The sequence below is a fragment of the Ahaetulla prasina genome, chromosome 17 (assembly GCF_028640845.1).
Source record: "Ahaetulla prasina isolate Xishuangbanna chromosome 17, ASM2864084v1, whole genome shotgun sequence".
NCBI classification, from domain to species: Eukaryota; Metazoa; Chordata; class Lepidosauria; order Squamata; family Colubridae; genus Ahaetulla; species Ahaetulla prasina.
In genome coordinates this window covers 13447384-13468914 of record NC_080555.1, presented here as the reverse complement: position 1 = coordinate 13468914, position 21531 = coordinate 13447384, and the positions used below count along the sequence as shown (strand labels likewise).

The following is a 21531-nucleotide window of genomic DNA, read 5'->3' as shown; positions in this document are numbered from 1 at the left end:
GTTGTGCCCTCGTTTCATCATCTTCCCAGAGGCTTCTCTCTCATTTATTCGTTTCTCCTGTCCTTCTGATTGAGTTCTTTCCAAAGCTGTTGTCCGCCAGGCCGGCCAAGACCTCCCGGCCATGTTGGGACCGTCACCAGAGCTGGGTTGTTGGGGAGAAGAGGAGCAGCAGCCCCCAAGGAGAAGTTTCTTGGTCACCAGGAGGTGCCACAGATCCACCGGACGGTCAGGCCCCCCCCATCCAGCCCCCCCCCAGACCATCTTGAGAAAGAAAATCAGCACCGCCAACCACTGCGTAGCAAATCTCCTGCCCAAATATTTATAGGTTCTCCAGTTAAATCGTATCCGTCATCTTCATCATCGTTGCCACTATCATTATTTTCTTTAAAAATAACATACATTGCTCCTAAAATAGTTTCTTTCCTCTTTAAATTAATGTTCGTTTCTCTCCTGTGTTTGTTCCTGCTTCAGATGTCCTTCCATCCGTCTTGTCTCTCACTCGCTCGTCTTCCTGTTTGTCAGGGTTTTCCGCGGCTGCTGCTGGTTTTAAGAAAATATCCTAATGGCCTGAGTCGCTGCCGCGTGGCAGACCGGGCACTCGGGGTCGGTCCGCTCGCAGATCCGCACGGCACACTCCATGCAGAAGAGGTTGTGGCCACAGGGCACCAGGGCTGCCGTTACCTCGCTTTCGAAACACACCATGCACTCCCGGCTGCTTGAGAGGGATGTCCGGCTGGTCGCGGAAGCACCCAATTTGGAGAACCCTTGCAGGGGCTCCCCCTGAGACCGTCTCGGAAGCCCGGAGAGGGGAGGCTCTTGGATGGATGATGAGGGGGAGCGGTGCGAATTGGGGTGGAGGGTGCCGGCATTGCCCGAGCGCTGTTTGGAGAAGAGCACGGAAACCGGATTGGTGTTTTCCTGGCCAGCCCACAGAGGGGCTCCCGACTCGGGGACCCCGTAATATAGATCTTGCTTGTTGACCCCGTAGTTAGGGAAGAGGTAACTGTAATTGAAATCATTTTGGTCGTTCAGCCGGGGCGTCTCATAGGCAGGGTCCAAGGAGCAGTCGCCGATGCACCCGAGGCTGTTCTGGCGGAAGGTAGAGAGGGGTTTGCAACCCGGGGCCGGAGTGTGGACCCGCCAGGCCTCCGAATAGCGGTTTTCCATGCCTGAGTCAGGACTGCTGGACAGGAAGTCATTCTCGTTGTTGTATTCTAGGATTTTGCCTGTCCTGACAGCGATGTGAGTTTCAATTTCCTCCCGGGCTCGCTCCACGTTGCCGGGGGCCCCTGTGATCTCAAAGACGGGGTCTCGGTCACGGCTGGGCGTGATGATGTAGGTGTTGGTCTGCTGCTGGATCCGCTTGATGGTGGCTCCTTTGGGGCCCACAACTAAGCCCACCACACGGTAGGGGACCCGGACCCGGATGGTGACTTGGCCAGGCAAGGTGGGGGCGCTGCCAAAGGCGGGGCCGGCCTTGTTGCGGGAAGCACGGATCATGGAGAAATGCTCAGCAGCCGAAATGATTTCCCTCCTGGCCATGGCAACGTCCTCCCGTCGCCCGGTCACCATGAAGACGGGCTCTTCGCCGCGGACCGGGGTCTTGATGTAAGTGTTGGTCTTGGCTCTCAGAGCTTTGATTTTGCAACCTTTGGAAGGAGAGAAGAAACAAAGGAGAAAGAAAACTTAGTAGCTGGACCCAGATCTAAAAGATGCAGAGAACACAGGCATCTTACAACACTTGGACCACTGAAGAAAAATGGCACGGAAGGGGGATAAAATGGGAAGGCAGCAAATCCTCTCCTCCTTTCTAAAATTAAGAGCAGTTTCACAAACACACATACACACACATTCTCTGGATGTGTTTGAGCTCAAGCTGGATACCATTCACCTAGGACACTGTTTCTCAAACTTGGCCACTTTAAGATGGGTGGAATTCAACTCCCAGAATTCCCCAGCCAGCCATGCTAGAAACCAGAAGTAGACGCCAGTTTTCTGCAATATCATGGATCACTATCATTTGACCATGGGATGCTGAAAACGGTTGCTAAGTGATCAGTCACAAATTGAGGATTACCTCCTATTCTGTTCTGTTCTACGTTCTATTTTGTTCTATATTCTATGTTCTTTTCCATTCTTGTCTATGTTTCATATTCTATTCTATTCTATTCTATTCTATTCTATTCTATTCTATTCTATTCTATTCTATTCTATTCTATTCTATTCTATTCTTCCATTCCATTCCATTCCATTCTATTCCATACCTTGATGAAGGTATCTTTTCTTTTATGTACACTGAGAGCATCTGCACCAAGACAAATTCCTTGTGTCCAATCACACTTGGCCAATAAAGAATTCTATTCTATTCTATTCTATTCTATTCTATTCTATTCTATTCTATTCTATTCTACTCTATTCTATTCTTTATCAAAGTTGTATGTTGCTTATTTCTTCAAAGGTGACTTTATTATATTCAATTCTATTCTCCCATTTTTCTCTTCCATTCTGTTCCATTCCATTTATAACAATGCCTAACTCTGCAAACTTTGACTCTGGGTGATACACAATAAAAATAATCATAAAACACAATTGAGAATTCAAATATCTGAAAGGAAAACATTCTTGAAAAAGAATCAAACATCCCTTGTAAAGGTTTGGGGGCCAGGGCAGGAGCGAGGGGTACCTTGTGGAGAAAGTATTTCAAAGGGCTGGTGCTGGCACAAAGAAGGCTGGCCCATCAGGAGACATTGCCTTAGGCAGTGTTCCTCAACCCCAGCAATTTTAAGACAGCTGGACTTCAACTCCCAGAATTCCTCACCCAGCATGAAGTCCACCCATCTTAAAGTTGGTTGGGTGGAGAAACACTGGCCCAAGGGAAGGCGCCAGGACTGTCCAATTGTGCCCAGGCTCAGGAGAAACCAGGGAAGACCAATGATCCCTTGGGTAGGGTTAGGGTTAGTGGGCCTCTTGCTGCGAAGGCTTTGTAGTTGCTATTGCTCCGGCAAGCTTTTGATGGCAACGCAATGGGCAGAACATTATTTGGGACCAGTTGTAGCTTCCGAGCGGTCTTCAAGGGAAGCCATATGTAAAGCACATACGTATAGCCCATGCCCAAGGTGACCAGGGCAAGAGTGACTGTTGGAAAAGTCTCTGGAGGACAGATTTGTGCAAAATTCTTCTTATCAAAACAGAACAGAAGCCAAGAAGAACCCAAATTGTCCACCAGTTCTGACAGAGGGTGTGTGTGTGTGTGTGTGTGTGTGTGTGTGTGTGCACGCGCAGTTAACAAGGAAAGATCCAGGGCAGCAACTGGGCACTCTTCTCTGCCACTCCGCCATAAAGTCTCACTTATGTCCATCAGGCTGCCTCATTCACAATAAGTACCCAATGAGGAGGCTTATTCCATTTGGCATCCTAAGGCAACAGCCAGAATTGAGGGCCACTGAGGATTGGACACCCTGCCTTCCAGGAAGTGGGCTGGGGACCAGAAAGAAACTACCAGACCCATCTTCCTCCTGAATAGCCCATCCTCAACTTCCCATCCCGTCTTCCTCTGCTGGTCCCAGCCATGATGGAATTCCTGCCTTCTGACCCCACTCATCAATGCACCCCCTGCCCATTGCAATGCACCCCCAGCCCTGGAAGACCCCCAAACATTCCACACTCATCCCTCGCACACACACCCAACATGGCTCTTCTGGAATCCCAACTCAGGGGTAGCCAGAATGGCATCACTGGCGTGTGTGTGTGTGTGTGTGTGTGTGTGTGTGTGTGTGTTGCAGAGAATCCTGTCCACCAGAGATTAACCTTCCTCATTGGCTGTGTATTTGCAACAGGGCTGAATGGATCCCGCCAACCCTCCAGGCTGTTCCTTTGCACCCACTCTGGTCCATCCCAGCTGCATTGGAAGCTGCCTTGGGCTGCCTCCACGCAAGTTAGCATCTACAGCTGCTTCACATCCCAAACTGGACATAAAGACCTGGGAGAAAAGCTTTAAGGGTTGAGAAAAAGGGGCTTTGTGCGCCCTCCTGCTTCCTCTTTCTCAAGGATTGGTCCAGCCCTGCTTGTTCAACTGGCTTTTGCAATTTGCTAGCATCTGGGGACCATTTTTGAGACAAAATCCCTCTGGGGAGGCTGCCTTCCCTAACTTGCTGGTTCCGCAAAGGTTCCCCCCCCCACTTCATCTGGGAGAAGAGGGTCGTAGCAGCGCTGGCAGGAGCCGCGGAAAGATGGAGCTGACAGCAACAAAGGGGTCATGCAGACGCGGAGACAAAGGAAGGGGGAGCCCAGGCAAGCAGCAGATGGAGGGAATCTAAATCAAGCCAGAAGCTTAACCAAGAACAAATGTCATTTGCACCCGCCTCGTGGTGGTGGGGGGAACGCAGAGGGGAGAGCCAGCAAGAACAGGAGCCGGGTTGGGTAGGTGGGGTGCCGGGGTGTCTGGAGGTGGGCCCCAAAGAAGAGAATGGAAGGAGCAGCAGGCGGACCCAGCAAGAAGGTTGGTGGGGGGCATCTGCCCTGCAAGACTCTTGAGGGGATCTGCTTTTTTGGCAGGAGGAATTTCATCTGCCCCCCCCGCCCCCCATCCTGCAGCTCAGGGGAGCTGGAGGAAGTTTGAAGAGGCGCCTTCTCTGGGGGAATCCCTAGCAGCAGTCTCTGCTTTGAGGGGGTCCCCTGTTCTCAGTAAGGATGCTGCATCCAGGCTCAAGACCCCTGGGAGTAGCCCAAGACTTCGTTCCCGGTTTCCAGGATGAGCTCCTTTAGTAAATGGAAGTTAGCCCATCTCGCCCAGCCGACCAGGGCCCAACCCCACAGCCGGCCTGCTGGAGTGCTGTGAGCCATGAGGCTGTTCCGCCTAGGAGGGCACCATTTCGGGCACCTTCTCAAGCAGGGCAGGAGAGCCACCCAGAGCCTTACGCTACTTGTACAGGAACTGACGGAGCCTGCCCATGACAGGATAAGCTGCGACCGTTGTAAAGCAGGACATGCATGTAACCAATCCAATTTTACAACCATTTTTGTGGTGCTCGTTAAGTCAGCCATTGTTCACTTTGGGAGGCTTTTGCTGAAAACTAGAAGGCCAATTTTTGACAAAAACTGTCATAAGGTAAAGGTAAAGGTTCCCCCGCACATGCATGCTAGTCGTTCCTGACTCTAGGGGGCGGTGTTCATCTCTGTTTCAAAGCCGAAGAGCCAGCGCTGTCTGAAGAGGTCTCCATGGTCATGTGGTCAGCATGACTCAATTTTGGCACACGGAACGCTGTTACCTTCCCACCAAAGTGGTCCCTATTTTTCTGCTTGCAATTTTTACGTGCTTTCGAACTGCTAGGTTGGCAGAAGCTGGGACAAGGAACGGGAGCTCACCCCATTACGCAGTGCTAGAGATTCAAGCCGCTGAACAGCCGACCTTTCGATCAACAAGTTCAGCATCTTAGCCACTGAGCCACCACGTCCCTCAAAACTGTCATAGATCATGGTCAAATGACCACGGGGTGCTGCAAATGTCTAAATGCAGGCTGCTTACCAAGCCTGCAAAATGCAGTCAAGGGACTGTGGGGGTGGGTGGGAGGGGGTGTCGGAACTTTGGAACCTGGTGAAAAGTAAGGCCATAAAGACCTTTGGGAGGGGGAATCCATCATAACTTTGAACAGTTGTTAAGCAAGTCAAGGCCGTAAGTCAAGACCCATCCTCAGCAAACACAATGAATGGAGGAGCACCTCAAAGGCCAGAACAGCAAGTCCCTATCTCTGTAAATCCTTGACGCTCAGGATTTGTCCAAATTTCCTTTGGCTGAAGGTGTAAAAAGATGAGGTGCCAGGAGGCTGGGTTCCATCTCAACTAATCAAAGAGGAGACTTAGGAGATCCTGAACACAGATGCCCCAACCCTCCCCCCTAAAAGACAAGCTTTTCTGCAGATCATAACCTGAAGGAAGAGGAGCGGAAAAAGCCCACATGATCCCAGCCTTCACAAAATGCCCCTTGTAGGATCTCTGCACAGCATCAGGAACCCAGATTTCCTCCGGTTCTGGCTACTATAATCCATATTTATCACCCTTTGGAACAGACAGGACCTCAGAATTAAAATTCTTCCAGGTGCAGCTAAGCCAGACACTGACAAACACACCAATGGCACCAAGCAGGCAGCTACAACTATTTTACCAGCTGGCCCCAATCCATCTGGCAAGGTAGCCTTCTCTTGCGCTTTCTTACTCCTTTAAGGAGGATGTTACCGTGAGAGTACAGAAAGTGATGGAACTGCGTAAAGTGGTGGGTGATCCTGAGTATAAGAACCGAAATGTTTACACAGGAACACCCCACTTGTAATCCATGACTTGTAGAAAATGCAGAAAGATAATTCCTTTGTAGAGAGCACAAAGGCCCCACCCCCCAAGACTAGATGGGTTAGGCAAGAGACTGAAGTGGGTGCAAGAAGTTCTCTGCAAAGTGAGAAGACAAGGAGAGGAGGAGGAGGCACTGAGGTCTCAGGGCCAAACATGCTAAAACTGTCAGTTCACTAACAAACTAATTGTGATCTAGCTCAGGATTTCTCAATCTCAGCAACTTTAAAATGTGTGGACTCCAACTCCCAGACTTCTCTAGCCACTGGAATGCTGGGAGTTGGAGTCCATATATCTTCGATCTCTCTAAATAATGACCGAGATTGAGAAACCCTGAGCTACTAAGTGTGTAGTGTAAAGATTACAATCACAAAGACATTTTTACAATTTTGCACTGAGAACTTTTGTGCATCACCGTGCGACAAACCTGGAACAGAGGTAGCCCCAGGAAGGTCCTGAGGAGGGCTCCCTGGCCTCCCTTTCCAGGAACTGTACTCACAAGGAATCAAACTTTCTCTATTGGATCCGATGCAGCTGGGAATCTGATGTCTTAAATCGGGCTCATAATACAGATTGGATTGGATTAATCGATATTCTTTTCTGATATCTGGGCAGAAAAGAGTGCCTTTGTGCTGGGGAATGTTAAATGCAACCTTTTTTTTTTAAACAAGCGAAGATTTATTTTCTAAAACCCATGTCCTGGAGTGGGCAAGCCAGTCATCAGAAGTGTGCCCCCCCCCACCCTGCTGCCTTTTCTACCTAAAATTGGCACCATCACCCATGCCAAGGGCGGGCTGTCTGGCTCTCTCCAAGAATTGTGGGCAATTGGGAGCTGCCCCACCCAGCTGGGCTTTGAGAGATCTTTTCAGGATGCTCTCAGGAGGCAGGGGGTGAGATGGGAAGCAGGGAAGGGGGCTCCCCCAGGGGGCAGAAGCAGCGGAAGGTGTCCTGAGACAGGTACCAGCTGGCAAGGGAGGCCAACAGACCAGGTGCCCCAAATTCACAGCCGGAACTCTCCCTGGGGCAGACACAATGCTGTGATCCTGGTCCCCTTTGCATGCCTTGGCCAAGATCCACTGGGCGGATAGCAAGGAACCCCTTCAATGGGAAGGCTCTGCTTGGCTTCCACTAATCCTAAAGCACAAAGCCTTTTGTGTGTCTGAAGGCTTCAATTCTGGAGCTTTGGAGCCAGAATTGGGCTCCTACGCTTCTGCATCTTCCCCGTGCACAGCCACACTTTTGGCCCTGGTGCTTACACTTCAACATACGTGAGATTGCAAGAGCCAGGACTGTTGCCAGAAACCAGTAGTGGCCAACAGCCTCCCCGTCAACAGAAATGGACCACTAACACTGGCAAAATGGAACTAGCAAGTCTTCCTCCCATTGCCTTCATGCTGCCAGACTGCAGAATGTGGCTCTTTCGGATACAGAAACACAATTCTGAGGGCATGTCCGGATCTAGGCAGAATCCTGCCCTTCACCTCTGAAGGGAGCCAAGAGTCTCAGGGGGCAGAGCGGCCAATTTGTAAAACATTTGCATGATAAACATGGGGGGCCGTTGCCTCTGAGAGGCTATTGACTCAGCCCAGCAGCTGCTTCCAACTGTCCCTCTTTGCAAAGCCCCAAAAGTATTTCATTCCAGGGGTCCGAGGAGCCAAGAAACCCGCAGCTCCATTGTTCTTTGCCCCAAATCTCAGCTGCAGTTGCATTGACCTCCCTTTTCTTTAAGGCAGGTCACAGGGCCATGTTGATGTGGGGGGAGGGCGGGGGGGGGCAGAGAATCTACCATCTCGCATACCTGGTTTGGCTCATTGCTGCATTCAGCACAAAGCTTCCACGCCAAACTGGGCAGTTTAGCTGCCAACTTTCAGCAATGTGATCCGGAGACTGCAGGAAAGGGGCGGGGCTGCAGACCTCTGCAGGACGGATACTCAGGCCCCCCTACACACAACCCCCAGTTGTCACCAATAGCCCCACTCAGCAGCATTGCCCCCCACGGAGCATCTGCCTTCCTGGCCAGGAGGATCCATTCAGTGCTGAGCAGCTCTGTCCCCCCACCACCACCCCCAGCCTTCCTGCTCTGGGTCCCAATCCTGAACTTCTCTTCCCTGTTTAAAGAGCTCTTCTGTCTACAGCTCTGCTCTGCCATTCGGGTTTTCAGGGCCGCTTCTGCTGTGATTGAAGCTGGATTCATGTCTCCGTTGCAGGAAAGGCAACCTGGCAAGAGACTGGAAGGAGGCTGCAGGGCCCAGTTCACAGGACGGGCCTTACCAAGGTTGGCAGGTGGGCTTCATCCGGTTGTGTGAAGAGTGCCATCCTCTTTTAGCCAGGGTCTGGTGTCCTTGTTCGAGCGGAGCAGCTCATGTGAATGCAGCCGTTCCTGGCTGGGGGAGGCCTGTGAGTTGGGCCCCAGGACGAAAACCCAACCAGCAGAGTCAGAACTGGTGCCGCAGATTGAAATCCAGACTGGGTTGAAGGCAGTCCCGGAGGAGGAGCAGCTGGCACTATGGAAGACTCTTGAATGCCAGGGGTGGCAAGGTAGGCGGAAGAAAGGCCCAGGAAGGGTTAATTGAGAGGTGTGGCAACTTGAAGCGCCAGATTGGCACCGGGGCTTGGCTTGGCCGAGGGGGTCACCCTGCCTTGCTTCAAGATGGCCGTAAACGCAGGCTCCAAGGAAGAACATTGTTGGTACATACAGATGTGGAAGGAGACTCAGCACACCTGGTGGCATCGATCTTCAAATGCTGAATCCTTTCCTGGTCACAAAGTGCCCCTCCCTGCAGGCTGGCAAGGCAGGGGCCCATGCCACCCGCAGGGAACTGGCCTTTGCAATGTTCACCCCACTCTCTCTCCACCCCACCCCCCGGGCAAAGGAGCTGGTGCTCTCTCGGAGATGGCCATCAACAGCCTTTCTCAGCTCTTCCCTCTCTCTTCCCTGCCTCTTGGACAGGTGGGCAGGAAGCTTTGGCCAGTCTTGAGCAAGGGCAGGGCGTGGATAGGAGGAAACCGAGGTATCACCCAAGTTGGCACAACTCCTTTGTGGATCTCAAGGACAAGGCTAAATGGTGTTTGAGTAATGTCTGCTTTGTACATTAGATCCCTTCGGTCATAAAGGAACGAGCTCAAAATTTTTGTTGCTAAGTGAGACATTTGTTAACTGAATTCTGCCCTATTTGTCGACAGCTGTTCTTTTTACAGTTGTTAAGTGAATCACTGCAGTTGTTAAGTTAGTAACACGGTTGTTAAGTGAATCTGGCTTCCCCATTGACTTTGCTTGTCCAAAACTCATGAAAGGGGATCATGTGACCCCGGGAGACACTGCGACCGTCATAAATATGAGTCAATTGCTAACTGTCTAAATTTTGATCACGTGACCATGAGGAGACTTCAACGGTTGTAAATGTGAAAATTGGTCGCTTTTTGGAGTGCCGTTGTAACTTCAAACGGACACTAAGCAAAGTCAAGGATCATCTGTGGATCACTTGTTTGTGCTGCATTTTGGGAAACTGGGACTCTGCATTAGCTGGTTGTGCGAAGGTTGTCTGCTGGCCCAGTTTGCCTTCAAGGGAAAAGGGGGAAAGGAATGGCTGCCCCAAAGACTTGGGGGGGTCAAGGTGGGCTTGGAGCACTTGGAGAAAAGGCCAGAAAGGCAGAGTGGATTGTGGGAGATGAAGTCCATGCATCCTGAAGTTGCCAAGGTTGAGAAAGATTCTGATCTCATAAATAAAGTCATCACCCAAGTTTGGGAAGATGTAGCTTCTGTCTGTGATGATTATTTGAATATCTGACTCACCACTTCCATTTTGTAATCACGGAGACTACCTCATCCACTCACTCAGGAATTACAAATGCCAAGAGGTGGCTGTTGGTTCGTGTCCAGCCCCTCAACCTCTGGAAAAGAGCTCCAAGCCCAGGGTACTCTCCTGTTCAGTCGCCATTGGTCCTTCCCTGTTCTGGAAAACCCTCCGCAGCCACTCATAGTACGAGAATTGCACTCTGCAGCTGCTCTGGAGCAGTATATGCATCTGGGTAGTAGAAGGTAAGAGTGGGGGTGGGGGTCCCAGGGGCAAAATTCTGCCTTCGTTGCAGGCCTGTGAAGGGATCCAAAATCCATTCGGGGTGAAAGAGCATCTGGGAGGCCAAGAGCTTCGGCTAAGCCACCCAGTTTTCTCGGAATTTGCCTGCCAGCCTTGTGCCCATGACTGGGAGATAATCCTCAGCCTCCCATTTAATTTTATTATTACATGAGAAAACTGTCTCCATATTAACAGCATTGTCACCTTCAGGCCTGGACCATTAAGGGGGGGCTGACAAAGAATCTTCTGTGTTAACTTGTAGCCCTGCAGAACAATGGGTGGACCTGCCTCCGCATCTCCATCCACCTTGTCTCCATCACCTCCATCCATCTTCATCATCTCCATTTGTCTCCATCTCTCCATCAACTCCATTTCCATCATCTTCATCTCTACCATCTCATCATTTCTATCCCCACCCACCTCCATCTTCCTCTCCATCTTCTCCATCGTAATACATCTCCATCTTCATTTCCATCATCATCTCCGTCTTCTCCGTCCTCTCATCTTCATTTCTAATCCCCATCCTCAACTTCACCTCAATCATATCCCCCACCCCAGCCAGGAGGGCAGCTGCAGCACAGAGGGTGCTCCCCATCAGGTGAGCCCCTCAACTCCATCCTGCTGGACAGAAGGTTCTGTGGATGCAGCTGTGGTTCCATGGTGGTTCATTCTCCTGCCAGGTTAATCAGCCTTCTTGAGCTTTAGCAGCCATTGGGAAGCCCCTCCCTTGATCCCGATGGGGCCTCCCATGTGCAGGTGAAGGGCCCACCACGGGCCCCACCCGAGAGCAGACCCTGCAATCAAAGGGCCACCATGCCTGTCCTCAGCGGGATCTCCTCTGGGTTCAACACAAGGGGGGGGGATCCAGACAATCCAAGGAGAGCCAGAACAAGCTTTTGGAAATGCCCTCCAATCACCAGCTGAAGGCTACTCTGCTGCACCTATCATCCCCAGCCCCAGCCTGAAGAGAAGGGCATGTGGTGGAGGGTTGCCACACTCATTATTCCCCTGACCCTGGGGGTGGGTGGGTTTCCCAGCCAGATGGCTTCTGCAGCCACTCATCAAAAGGCATTGTGGGCCTTCTTTTCTTCCTCAACACATTTTGTTTTCCCGAAAAGAAGGAAGGTGGGAGAATTGCAAGGAAAGATTATGCAAAGTCCCAGAAAGGGGGGGGGGGATTTCCACCGGAGAGCCTGATCTGGAAGCCCCCCAAGGCTGAGCTTGGGCCTGTTCCCAAGACCATTGTCAAGCAGTGAGCATCCAGCTGCCCCTTCTTAGCAGCCACTGACCAGATGCCACTGGGTTCACACAACACGCTCAACCCTGAATGCAGGTTAACAAAAGACCACGTGACAGGCTCAGCCCAAAGAGTTTGGTGGCTCCATGCAGTGCAAGGGCTCCATGTTTTATTTGTTGAATTGGCTGGCAGGTATCTGCCCCTCTTTTCCTCCGTGACCCCCAAGGGGTACATCCATCCCTCCCATATACTTTGCCCACAGCAGCAGAGGAAGTGCGGGGCCTCGATTTGCCCAGGGGGCTCCCAAGGCTGAGAGAGGATCTGAACCCGGATCCCCTGGGATCAGCGCAAAATCCTCATCACCACGCCATATCCTGAACTCAGCCATTGGCTCAGCAAAACCACGGTTGAAACGTTGCGTGTCTCAATTGGCTATTATCTCTCTCTTTTTTTTCTTCTTCTTCTGGTAGCAAATTTCCTGCTCTGTCGGCGAGCCGTTAGGATGGAGCAAAGTAGAAGCAAGATTAATAATTAAATAATAATGAAAGAAATGGAGAGCTGGGCAGATGCTTCCACTTCGAACACAAAGCTATCCGGCCTCCTTTGCAAACTGCAGCGGAAGAGCCCAGATTGTTCTCCCTCTACCCCAAGTGGCTTTTCAGAGGCACAGAATGCAAATTGGTTCAAGGAAATTGGTGATTCTTAGTCTACCTTTCCCCTCAACTGGATCCACTTTTCCACACCTCTCCATGTAAATCCAGTTGCAGGAGAAAATGATAGAGGTGTTTCCCACTAAGCCTGGCCCCACTTTCTGGAAGCTGAACTCCATGTTTGGCTGTTGGGGTTGGAGGCCCTCCGTTTTATTCCTCCAGCCAGGGGTGGGGGGTGGGAGTTGGGGGGCGCAGGAGAGAAAGCCCACTCACAAGCCTGATTCTTTAATGGGCTCTTCTGCACAGGCAGCTGACCTTCCTCACAGCACACCTTATCACCGTCTTTGCCTTGCTGATGGGGGAAAGAACGTACCCCCACGAAGATTAGATTTAAACTGGGGCTGCTTTCACAAACACTTATTTGTAAGCAAGCCGAAAGCTTCTTTATTTCTTCCCAGGTTTTCTAGCGCTCGAGTTAAAGTCCCGTCCCATCCCCACCCTCCCTCCCTCCCCCTTCTCTGGATCCCTTCAAAATTTGGAGAAAGCCAACTGAGAAATAGGACTTAGTTCCCCAGGAGTGACACCCCCCCCACCCCATGAATCACACCGGAGTGGGGGGGAGACACATCTATTTACAGCCATGTACTGAGAAAGGGCAAACAGAACCGAATGTCACTTATCCAAGAGACCAGGTTCTTTTCACTGGCTTCAACCACAATACACTTGCAAAGCTGAGCTTCTCAGCATATCCTTTTATTTGTTTGCAAAGACCATTTTCTGCCATTCCCCAAAACTCAAGCAAGGTAAATGAAGTGCGGCCCAGACAGAAGCCATGCTGTCTGCCTTCCAGAGAAGGCATTTCCCCGCAAAGCCCCACCAGCAGGCAGGCCAGGCCGCTTGGGGAACAATGGGGCAGAGAACCCTCTTTGTTGCCTGGAGGCAGCGGGAGACCCTTTCAGAAGCAGCCAAGGAGATGCTAGGCCTTCTCAGGGGTTCTCTGGTTTGGGGGTCATGCAAAATAGCCCCCCTCATTCCATGGAAAATGAAAAAAAGCAAAGAAGAAGCGATGAGGACACAGTCGCACTCAGAATGCAGCCAAGACGTATTTATATGAGTTGCAATTGGTGGGAGGGATTTATCTGCGCCCCCCCCCAACAAGAATCCATTCTTTCCTGCCAGCCCCGTTGTCTGCCCTGTGGATCACAAACAGCCCCTTTGGGTCAGCAGGTAACCCAGCCTATGGAAAAGAAGCTTCTTTTGTAGTCAGGCACACAATTCCATTTTGGAGAAGGCTTAAAATGCGACTTAAAAATAAGGTGAAAATAATACAAGCGAGGACCCTCGCAAGAACCCAGCCTAATTAAACAAAGAGCACAGCGGCTTCCGCTGCAATGCACCTTCCGAGGGCTTTGCCTGCACCACCACAGTGGCAGTGGAGGGCTTGGACAGAGAGGGATTTGGGTTGGTGGGCCAGCCTGGACAGCGGAGAAAACAAGGGGAGGGGGAAGAGGCAGGCACACACACACACACACACCCACCCCAGAATGTCACGGCCTCTTCTCTGTACCTTTTCTTTCTTTTTTCTTTTTCAGAGCCTGTGAATGAACTCTCAGTGATTTTAGGGCACAGGCAGATCTTTTTAATCCCCCCTTTTCTGGAGGATTTATAACCAGATTTGCTGTGAGGCCTCAGGAAGGTGCTCCCCAGAGGGGGCGGGAAGGGTCCTCTCTGCTGCAGGAGCACAGCTGGTGGGCCTCAAAGCCTCCGTAGCTTTTGTGGCAGAAAACCCACCGCTGGGTCCATTGTTCGAAGTTGGGCTTCTGGATTCCCAAGTCAGACCTTTCCAACTTCACCCAAGTTCCTTTTCCATCACAGCAAGACCCCCATCCTGAATCCCAGTTTCCCACTTCTGCCCAGAGCCCCAGCAAAGACCCACCTCCTTTCTTCCTGGCGCATATCAATATGGAGCTGCAACCTATTTCCAAGCCCTTCCTAGCCTCGCATGGGGGGGGGGATCATGTTTCTTTACCATCGCGATTACCTCCCCCCCCCTTGAAAGCATGGGACTTCAGCAGCGGCGGGCATTCTTTTCTGGAGGGTGGGGCACCCCGAGTCCCCCCCTCCCCGTCTACACCGGACGACAAAGAAGAGCTGGGAGAGCCCCGGGATGGAGGCAACCTCGACAGCCCCTCAGCGGCCGCCAGAACCGAGCGCCGGGGACGAGAGAAGGCCGAGGCGGGCAGTCCGGAGGCTCCGATGTCCCCATGCCCAAGTTCGACTCCATTCGGCTGTTCTCGAAGCCTCTGCCGGGTCCAGCGCTCGCCTCCCCGGCTCCCCCCCACATCAGCCGCCGCCGCCGCCGCGCGAGAGTCCGAGGAGAACCACACCCCCTTTCGCTCCCAGAAAGGCTCCCAACAAAAGAACGGATTTTCTCAGCCTTCCCCACCGTCTCCCCAGCAGCAGCAGCCCATTGGGAAGCGCCGCGCGTTCATTCGCACGATTCCGAGCGGGAGGTTTACGGCCACAAAGGGCGGGTGGGGGGGGGGAAGGGGGCTCTGCACACAATTAAAAGTAAGCGGCGGGTTTCTGGGCAGGCTGAGCGCCGAAGCCGCGCATCGCTTTCTCCCCCGCCGCCCCTTCCCGCTCGCCAAGCTCGGCGCCCGCCGTGGCTGGGCAGCCGCTTCCCGAGCCACATCTGGGCACCGCCAAGCAGACAAAGAGAGCGCAACTTTCCGGCCTCTCCGCCAGCGGCAGGAGCGGCTCGCTCAACGGCGAAGACGGGGACCCCCGCCTCCCCGCCCGGCGGGCCTCGCTCCGAAGGGCCCCGGCTCCGCGCCTCCCCTGCAGTGCCCATCAGTCACCTGCGCGGAGGGGGCCCTTGGCGGAGCCCAAAGCGCCGGGGACCCCGCTCAACTTTGGGAGGGCAGCCTTGCCCTTCCCGCCCGCCGCCCCGCCACCAACCGAGGGAGCCCCAAAGCGCCTCGGCGGGGCCGTCCGAGCAGGAGGTGGGCGCGTCGGGGAAGGTCGGACAAGGGGCCGGGCGGGCTGGGGGACCAAAGGGCCGGGAGCGCCCAGAAGACAAGTGCAGCCGCCGCCGGCGCCGGCCGGCCCGAGCACAAAGGCAGGAAGGCGGGAGCGCGGCTGAGCGGCGGCCGAGGGGAGCGGGCGCCGCGGGACAAAGGGAGCCGCGGGACCGGGCGGGCGGCGGCGCGAGCGAGCGAGCGAGCGAGGGGGAGTGGCCCTCCTCGGCCGAGGCAGCGAGCGCGGGGCGGCGGAGACAATGGGCATGGCGGGCGGCCTCCCTCCCTCCCTCCCGTCCGTCCGTCCCCTCGGCGGCCCGGCTCACCTTGCCTGCCCACGATCTCGGCCACGTGCTCGGAGCTGGGCACCGGGACGCACTCGGTGGTGTTGGAGCTGCTCTTCAGCCGCAGGTCGGCTTCCTTGTAGAGCACGCAGAGCTTGCCGGCCTCGGGGGCTCCGGGCGGCGGCGGCGGCGGCGGGGGCGGCGGTGGGATGGCCGCCCCCGAGGAGCCTTTGGGGGCGGGGGGCGGCGGGGGCTGCTGCGGCTGCTGGGCCGAGGGCGGCGGGGGCGGCGGGGGCGGCGGCGGGGCGCGGGCTGCTGGGGTTGCGGCGGCGGCGGGGCTGCGCCGGCTGGCCGCCGCTGCTGTCGTCCGCCGCCGCCGCCCCCAAGGCCGAGGCGGCGGCGGCGGAGGGCGCGGCGCCGGCCGAAGGCTCCCCCAAGCCCAGCAGGCAGAGCTGGTCGAGGGCCAACTGCAGCGCCCGGTCGTCCTCCAGCAGCGCCCTGTCCTTGCTGCTCCCCGGGAAGCAGCCCAGGTCCCCGAAGCCCCCGTTCCTTTCCATTATCCCTGACACTACCAGGCTAGGCATGGCTAACAAAGGCTGGGGAGAGAGGGGGGTGGGGGGGCGCGGCGGCGGGATGGCGATGATGGGGCTGCTCCTGCTTTCGCTGGGGCGGCTGCTGCTGCTGCTGCTACTGCTGCTGGTGGGCTGGGAGGGGAGGGGAGGGGGCTGGGCGGGGGGGAGGAGGAGGAGGAGGAGGAGGGGAACAAAGAGCCTGCGAGGAGGGAGGGGGAGGCACAAAGACGGGGAGCGAGGCGGCCGGGAGGGAAGAGCCGGAGACCCCCGCCCACCTCCCTTCTTTCCCTGCTGGCCGAGCCCCAGCTCCCCGCTCCTTTTGCCTCTGGCGGCGCGGCGCGGCTCGGCTCGGCTCGGCTCGCCTCCTCGTCCGGTGCTGCCTGCGCTGAAACCTGATCTTCCTGCCCAACGTGGATCCAGCCAGCCACACAAAGCTCTCCCGCGAGTCCGGCCGCTCTTTCTTTTTCTTTCTTTCTTTCTTTCTTTTTCTTTCTTTCTTTCTTTCTTTCTTTCTCTCTCTCTCTCTCTCGGTCTCTCTCGCTCTGTGTCTCCTTTCCTTCCTTCCTTCTCTCCTTCCTTTCCGTCCTTCCTCCCTCCCTTCCTTCCTTCCTTCGCCTTCTTTTCTTCCCTCTTTCCTTCTTCCCTTTCCTGCTTTCTGCTCTCGCTGCTCTGCCAGACCCCGCCTGGCAGCGAAGGGGGTGTGGAGATGGAGACCGGGAGAGAGGCGAGCGAGAGCGCGCAGCAGAAGCGCGGAGGGGCGGGGAGACCCGGCAGAAGCGAGGAGCGCCCGAGTCCGCCCGCCTTGGCCGGCCACCAGCCAGCCGCCCGGCAAGGCCCGCCGAGCCGGAGTCCGGGGCGAGGAAGGGCTCCGGCCGCGGGAGGAGCGGGCGGGCGGGCAGGGGATGGCGAGGGCTTCTTTTGTTTCCAATTCCCTGGCTGCAGCTCGAAGCGGAGCTTGGCGAAGAGGCCCGGAGGCTGATGGGGGATGTAGTTTCCCAGGCGGCTCACACACCCCCTTTTCGCTCGCTGGGCGCGAGGCGGCTGGCGGGGCCGGCAGGCAGCGCTGCGGAAGGCGGCGAGGGGCAGCCGTGGGCGCCGGGGCTGCGAGCCTCTCCCGGCCACCCGAGCCGCCTCTCTCCGGCGGGAGCCCTTTCTCCTCCCAGACTCACCGGGACCAGGGCACGCAGGGTGGGCGAGAGGCCGCCGCCGCCGCTCCGTCCTGGCAGTGCGGGGCAGGTGCAGCCACCCGCGTCCCGGGCGTGGCGGTGCCCTGCTTGGCTCAGGGCTCGCACGATTCGCGGAGGAAGCCAGGGAAGCCTTCGGCTGCTCCGGCCTCACCCCGCGCCTCGGGACGGGCAGAAAGCCGCCGGCGGGCCCGAAGTGAAATCGGCGGGGGTGCCTGGCCTGGCTGGGGGCTCTTGTCGTCCAGAGCCCCCGGGGAAGAGAGTGCTGGCCCCTGGGAGTTTGGGCTCTGCCCAGCAGGGACTGCCGGAGTCCCGGATCCCGAGCCGGGTGACCCTCTTCTGCACCCTGGAGGGTCCATAAGGCTGGCCTGAGCCCAGAGGCCCCTTGGCGGAAGCAACCTAATTTAACCATGCCGAAGCCTCTGACAAACTTGCATAGTAATTAATGAAGACATCGAGCATTTTTAAGAACGAATCTCCTTGACCAGAAGCCAATTGTTAAGTGAAACTGATCCTGCGGTTGAGAAAAACAATTGCAGTTATTTTGGATGGTAGTTTGGGAACTTTGCCCTGAAATCTGTCCTTCTGTTCAACAACCACTTAAGAACAGTCCCTGCTCAGTCAGGTTTCGGTGGTTGCCCTTTGTGATATTCCACATTGTGACCATTTTTTATTCTGAGTCAAAAGCGCAGCCATTCAGGATCCAGAGATGCTAATTTTATCCCACATCTACACCGGCAACAGGATCTGACTGCATCCCACTCAACATCAGGAGCTTCTACACCTGATCATCTGTGACTTTCTTTCTCTTTTTCTGTCTGTGTATGTGTGTGTGTGTGAGAGAGAGAGAGAGAGAGCATCATTAACTAGCAATGCCCATTAAATTCGTCTTAGGAGAGAGAGGCCTATCGTGTGTTCAGCAACACAGAAAGCAGAAACATCAGAGACTCTTATCAAACAGCCTTTGCTTTGTGAATGGACAGCATTCATAAAGTAATTAGCACCGTCTAGACCCGTCCATTCTGCCTTGCCACTCTCTGCCACCCTCATTCCTGCCACCAGGCACACATTTCCTTGTCATTTGTCAGTGGCTCACCAAAGGCTGTAATAAAACTTCTGAAGGGTTTCAGATGCCACAAAGTCTCTGTTCTAAATAGTTAAGCTGCCCAGTGTTACCTGTGCATGAGTTGGGTGGGAATATATATTTGTTTAATGAATAGAGACCAACCTCCTGGGATGGATTATTGCCTAGACTGACCCTTGTTCATCCAAGGAGCTTCTGCCTTGTAATAAACCCTGTGGATCAGCAAAGAGGCTTTGGATTCTGGACGGAGTAGTAAGGGTGCTCCATGATGCCACTGCACTGAGCCACCAATTTCTGTGGCAGGCCCCTTGCCCTCTTCCAGCCCCTCCAGCTGACCAAAATCTGCCTCCCTCCCTCCAACCTTCCCCCTGTGGCCTTGTGACTTGAAACTGGATTGCCCCCGGCTGGTCCTGTCACCCACCACAACTTAGCATTGTAGAAATGAACCTGGGGACAAGAGAGAGAGAAGGAGACCCACACCTGGGGTTTTCTCAAGTCTGATGGGGATCATGGAGGACTTTCTCAACGTCATTTTTCAACTGCTGTTTTTGTGTAATGTGACAGAAGGGATTAAGTTTGTGAAAAAGGAATACATCTACTTGTATAATATCCATAAAATAAAATGTAGTTTTAGACCAGGCACCCTTCTCCATTTGTGTGTGTATGGCGGAGGGGGAATTCCCTTGGATCCCCTCTGCTTCATTGGGGAAATGGGCCATCCTGCTGGCCTCTGGATCTCCCAGGCCCAGATTCATGATTTTTCTAAGGATTCCCCCCACTGCGGTCTGGAAGCCCCAATACTCTGGCCCAGCAGCCCCTGCAAGTCCAGGGCCGGAGCCCCTTTGCTGTCTTCTGCTGGGAAGGGCCCTCCTGTGCCTGGGACCTGGGAGTTGGGAGCAGAGCTGGCTTCGCTCTAAGCCATCTTTCTGCAGCTGGGGTCCTCCAGGAATGATAGGCCTGAAATTCCAGACCAACCAGGTTGGAAAAGCATTCTTTAGGGTAACCCTGACTTAACCATGATGGTTTAGTCTCCAAAAGAAGTTTGATCAATTCTTCAAAAAGAAACAAGAGGGTCAGATGGTGTGAACACAAGCAGCAGAGTTTCTCAACCTCAGCAGCTTCACCTTGTGTGGAGTCCAGCTCCCAGAATTCCCCAGCCAGCATGTAAAGATTCCAACTCCCATGCTGGCTGAGGACGTCTGGGCCTTGAAGTCCAGACAGCTTAAAGTTGTTGAGAAACACTGACTGAAGAAATCAGATGAGGTCAACTCTCAACCTGTCACCAGCCTCTCCAAGACTCTGCCCTGGTGTCGGTGGGCTTCAAAGCTGCATGGCTTTGGACACTCTGCAATTTGGTTTAACAAAGGGAGCCTTTTTCATGCTGCTACCTTCTGCCCATCAGAAGAAGGAAGAGACAGTTGGGACCTGGGAAAGCGAGTCCCCCTTCCCTTCATTCCTAGCAGAGACCCTTCCCTCCATTCAGCTCTGACCAAGTCTGACCACTGTTCCGTGGCAGCCCAGTTCTCAAGAGCAAAAGAGGGGAGGTGAGGGGCTTGCGCAGACTTGCGGCTTTCTGTGGCAGGGACCCCAGGTGCTGCTCTGGGTTGGAAGTGCTGAAGGCCACAAAGCCAGGGACCCAGACTCAGGGCCCCTCCTCTTGCCCTTTTATTATCAGTGAGGGGGGCAGAGTGGGAGGGGGAGAAGAAAGGAAGCAGTGCTGGACTGAGTCCTCTTCCCAAATCTGGGGGGGGGAGCGGTGAGGAATGCCTTTTCTTCTCCGAGTGGGAGCTGGGAAGGCTTTTGTTCTTGGAAGGCTCCAGCCCCACTTTGAATCAAAACAGATGTCTCTCCCACCACCGCCATCCATTGCATGAGCTCATGGAGGGGAGGGGAGGGAGCAGAGGGGCAAGGGGATCAGGAGGGAGGGGCAGAGGAAAGGGGGAAGAGCCCCGGGGAGATGCTTAGGGGGCTGCTGCCGGCAGGCTTCTTCCTCCGCAAGTGGCGGGTGGGGGAGGGAGGGAGCAGAGGGCAAGGGATCAGGAGGGAGGGGCAGAGGAAAGGGGGAAGAGCCCCGGGGAGATGCTTAGGGGGCTGCTGCCGGCAGGCTTCTTCCTCCGCAAGTGGCGGGTGGGGGAGGGAGGGAGGAAGGAAAAGGCAGGGGGAACCAGGTGCAGCAACTCTCTGGTGCCTGCCAGGCAAATCTCTTCCATCACCCTCGCAAGATTCCCTTGCCATGCCATCAGGGAGAGCTGAGCAGTGCCACAGCAGGCCTGCCAAGAACTCGGGGGCGGGAGAAAAATGTTCCCGATCCCAGCACCCTTGGCACCAGCCAGCCATGAAGCCGGTCATCTCCCGTGCCATCTTAAAGATGGGCTCTGCCCTGGCACTTTTGCTGGAACAAATGTGGAACCTCTGGCAGTTGGTCATGACTTCCCACCTCTCTGGAAAGCATTTCTCTCGCATTCTCACATGGGCTTCTGAAGTCGGCTATTCCATAGTTGGTTGTTCACAAGATGGTTCCAATGCGCGACAGGAGTGGCTTGGAGAGCAACCAGGGGTATCTTCCTGAACCGATGAGTTTCTAATTTGAGACCAGGGTTAACTGAGACCCTGGGTGTTAATTTGAGAATTGTGGTCGACTGGCACATGATGAAGGGAAAGAAAGTAAAGGCAGAGATTTAAAATAAGGCAGTCAACATTCACGCCTGACCTCGCGAAAGAGGGAGGGATTCAGGATATTTCAGGGACTACTTAGAGATGGACAAAGGGAGAAGTTGACCATACAGGTAGTCTTCAACTTACAACTATTTGTTTAGTGGCCAGCTGAAATTGCAACGGCAGCGAAAAAAGTGACAAGATCGTTTTTCACAACGCATTGCAGCATTGCCTCATTGGCCAAGTGATCGAAATTCAGATACCTGGCAACTGGTTCATGCTTATGACGGTTGCAGTGTCCTGAGATCATGTGACCCCAGGTTTTGCAACCTTCTGACAAGCAAAGTCAATTGGAAACCTGATTCACTTAACAACCGTGTTACTCTCTTAACAACTGCATTTATTCACTTTAACAACGGTGGCAAGAATG

General features: G+C 54.4%; 2 protein-coding genes across 2 annotated transcripts; one reads left to right on the top strand and one right to left on the bottom strand.

The window, feature by feature from the left end:
- Nucleotides 1–287: 287 nt before the first annotated feature.
- On the bottom strand, nucleotides 288–16190 carry MEX3A (mex-3 RNA binding family member A). The gene is made up of 3 exons (XM_058160471.1): nucleotides 16025–16190; nucleotides 15649–15966; nucleotides 288–1649 (listed from the first exon to the last, which is right to left on the bottom strand). The coding sequence occupies exons 1-3, from the start codon at nucleotides 16188–16190 to the stop codon at nucleotides 547–549; spliced, it is 1587 nt and encodes a 528-aa protein (XP_058016454.1). The 3' UTR covers nucleotides 288–546.
- Nucleotides 16189–17723, top strand: LOC131186842 (collagen alpha-1(XVI) chain-like). The gene is made up of 3 exons (XM_058160769.1): nucleotides 16189–16201; nucleotides 16855–17033; nucleotides 17121–17723. The coding sequence occupies exons 1-3, from the start codon at nucleotides 16189–16191 to the stop codon at nucleotides 17721–17723; spliced, it is 795 nt and encodes a 264-aa protein (XP_058016752.1).
- Nucleotides 17724–21531: the final 3808 nt, after the last annotated feature.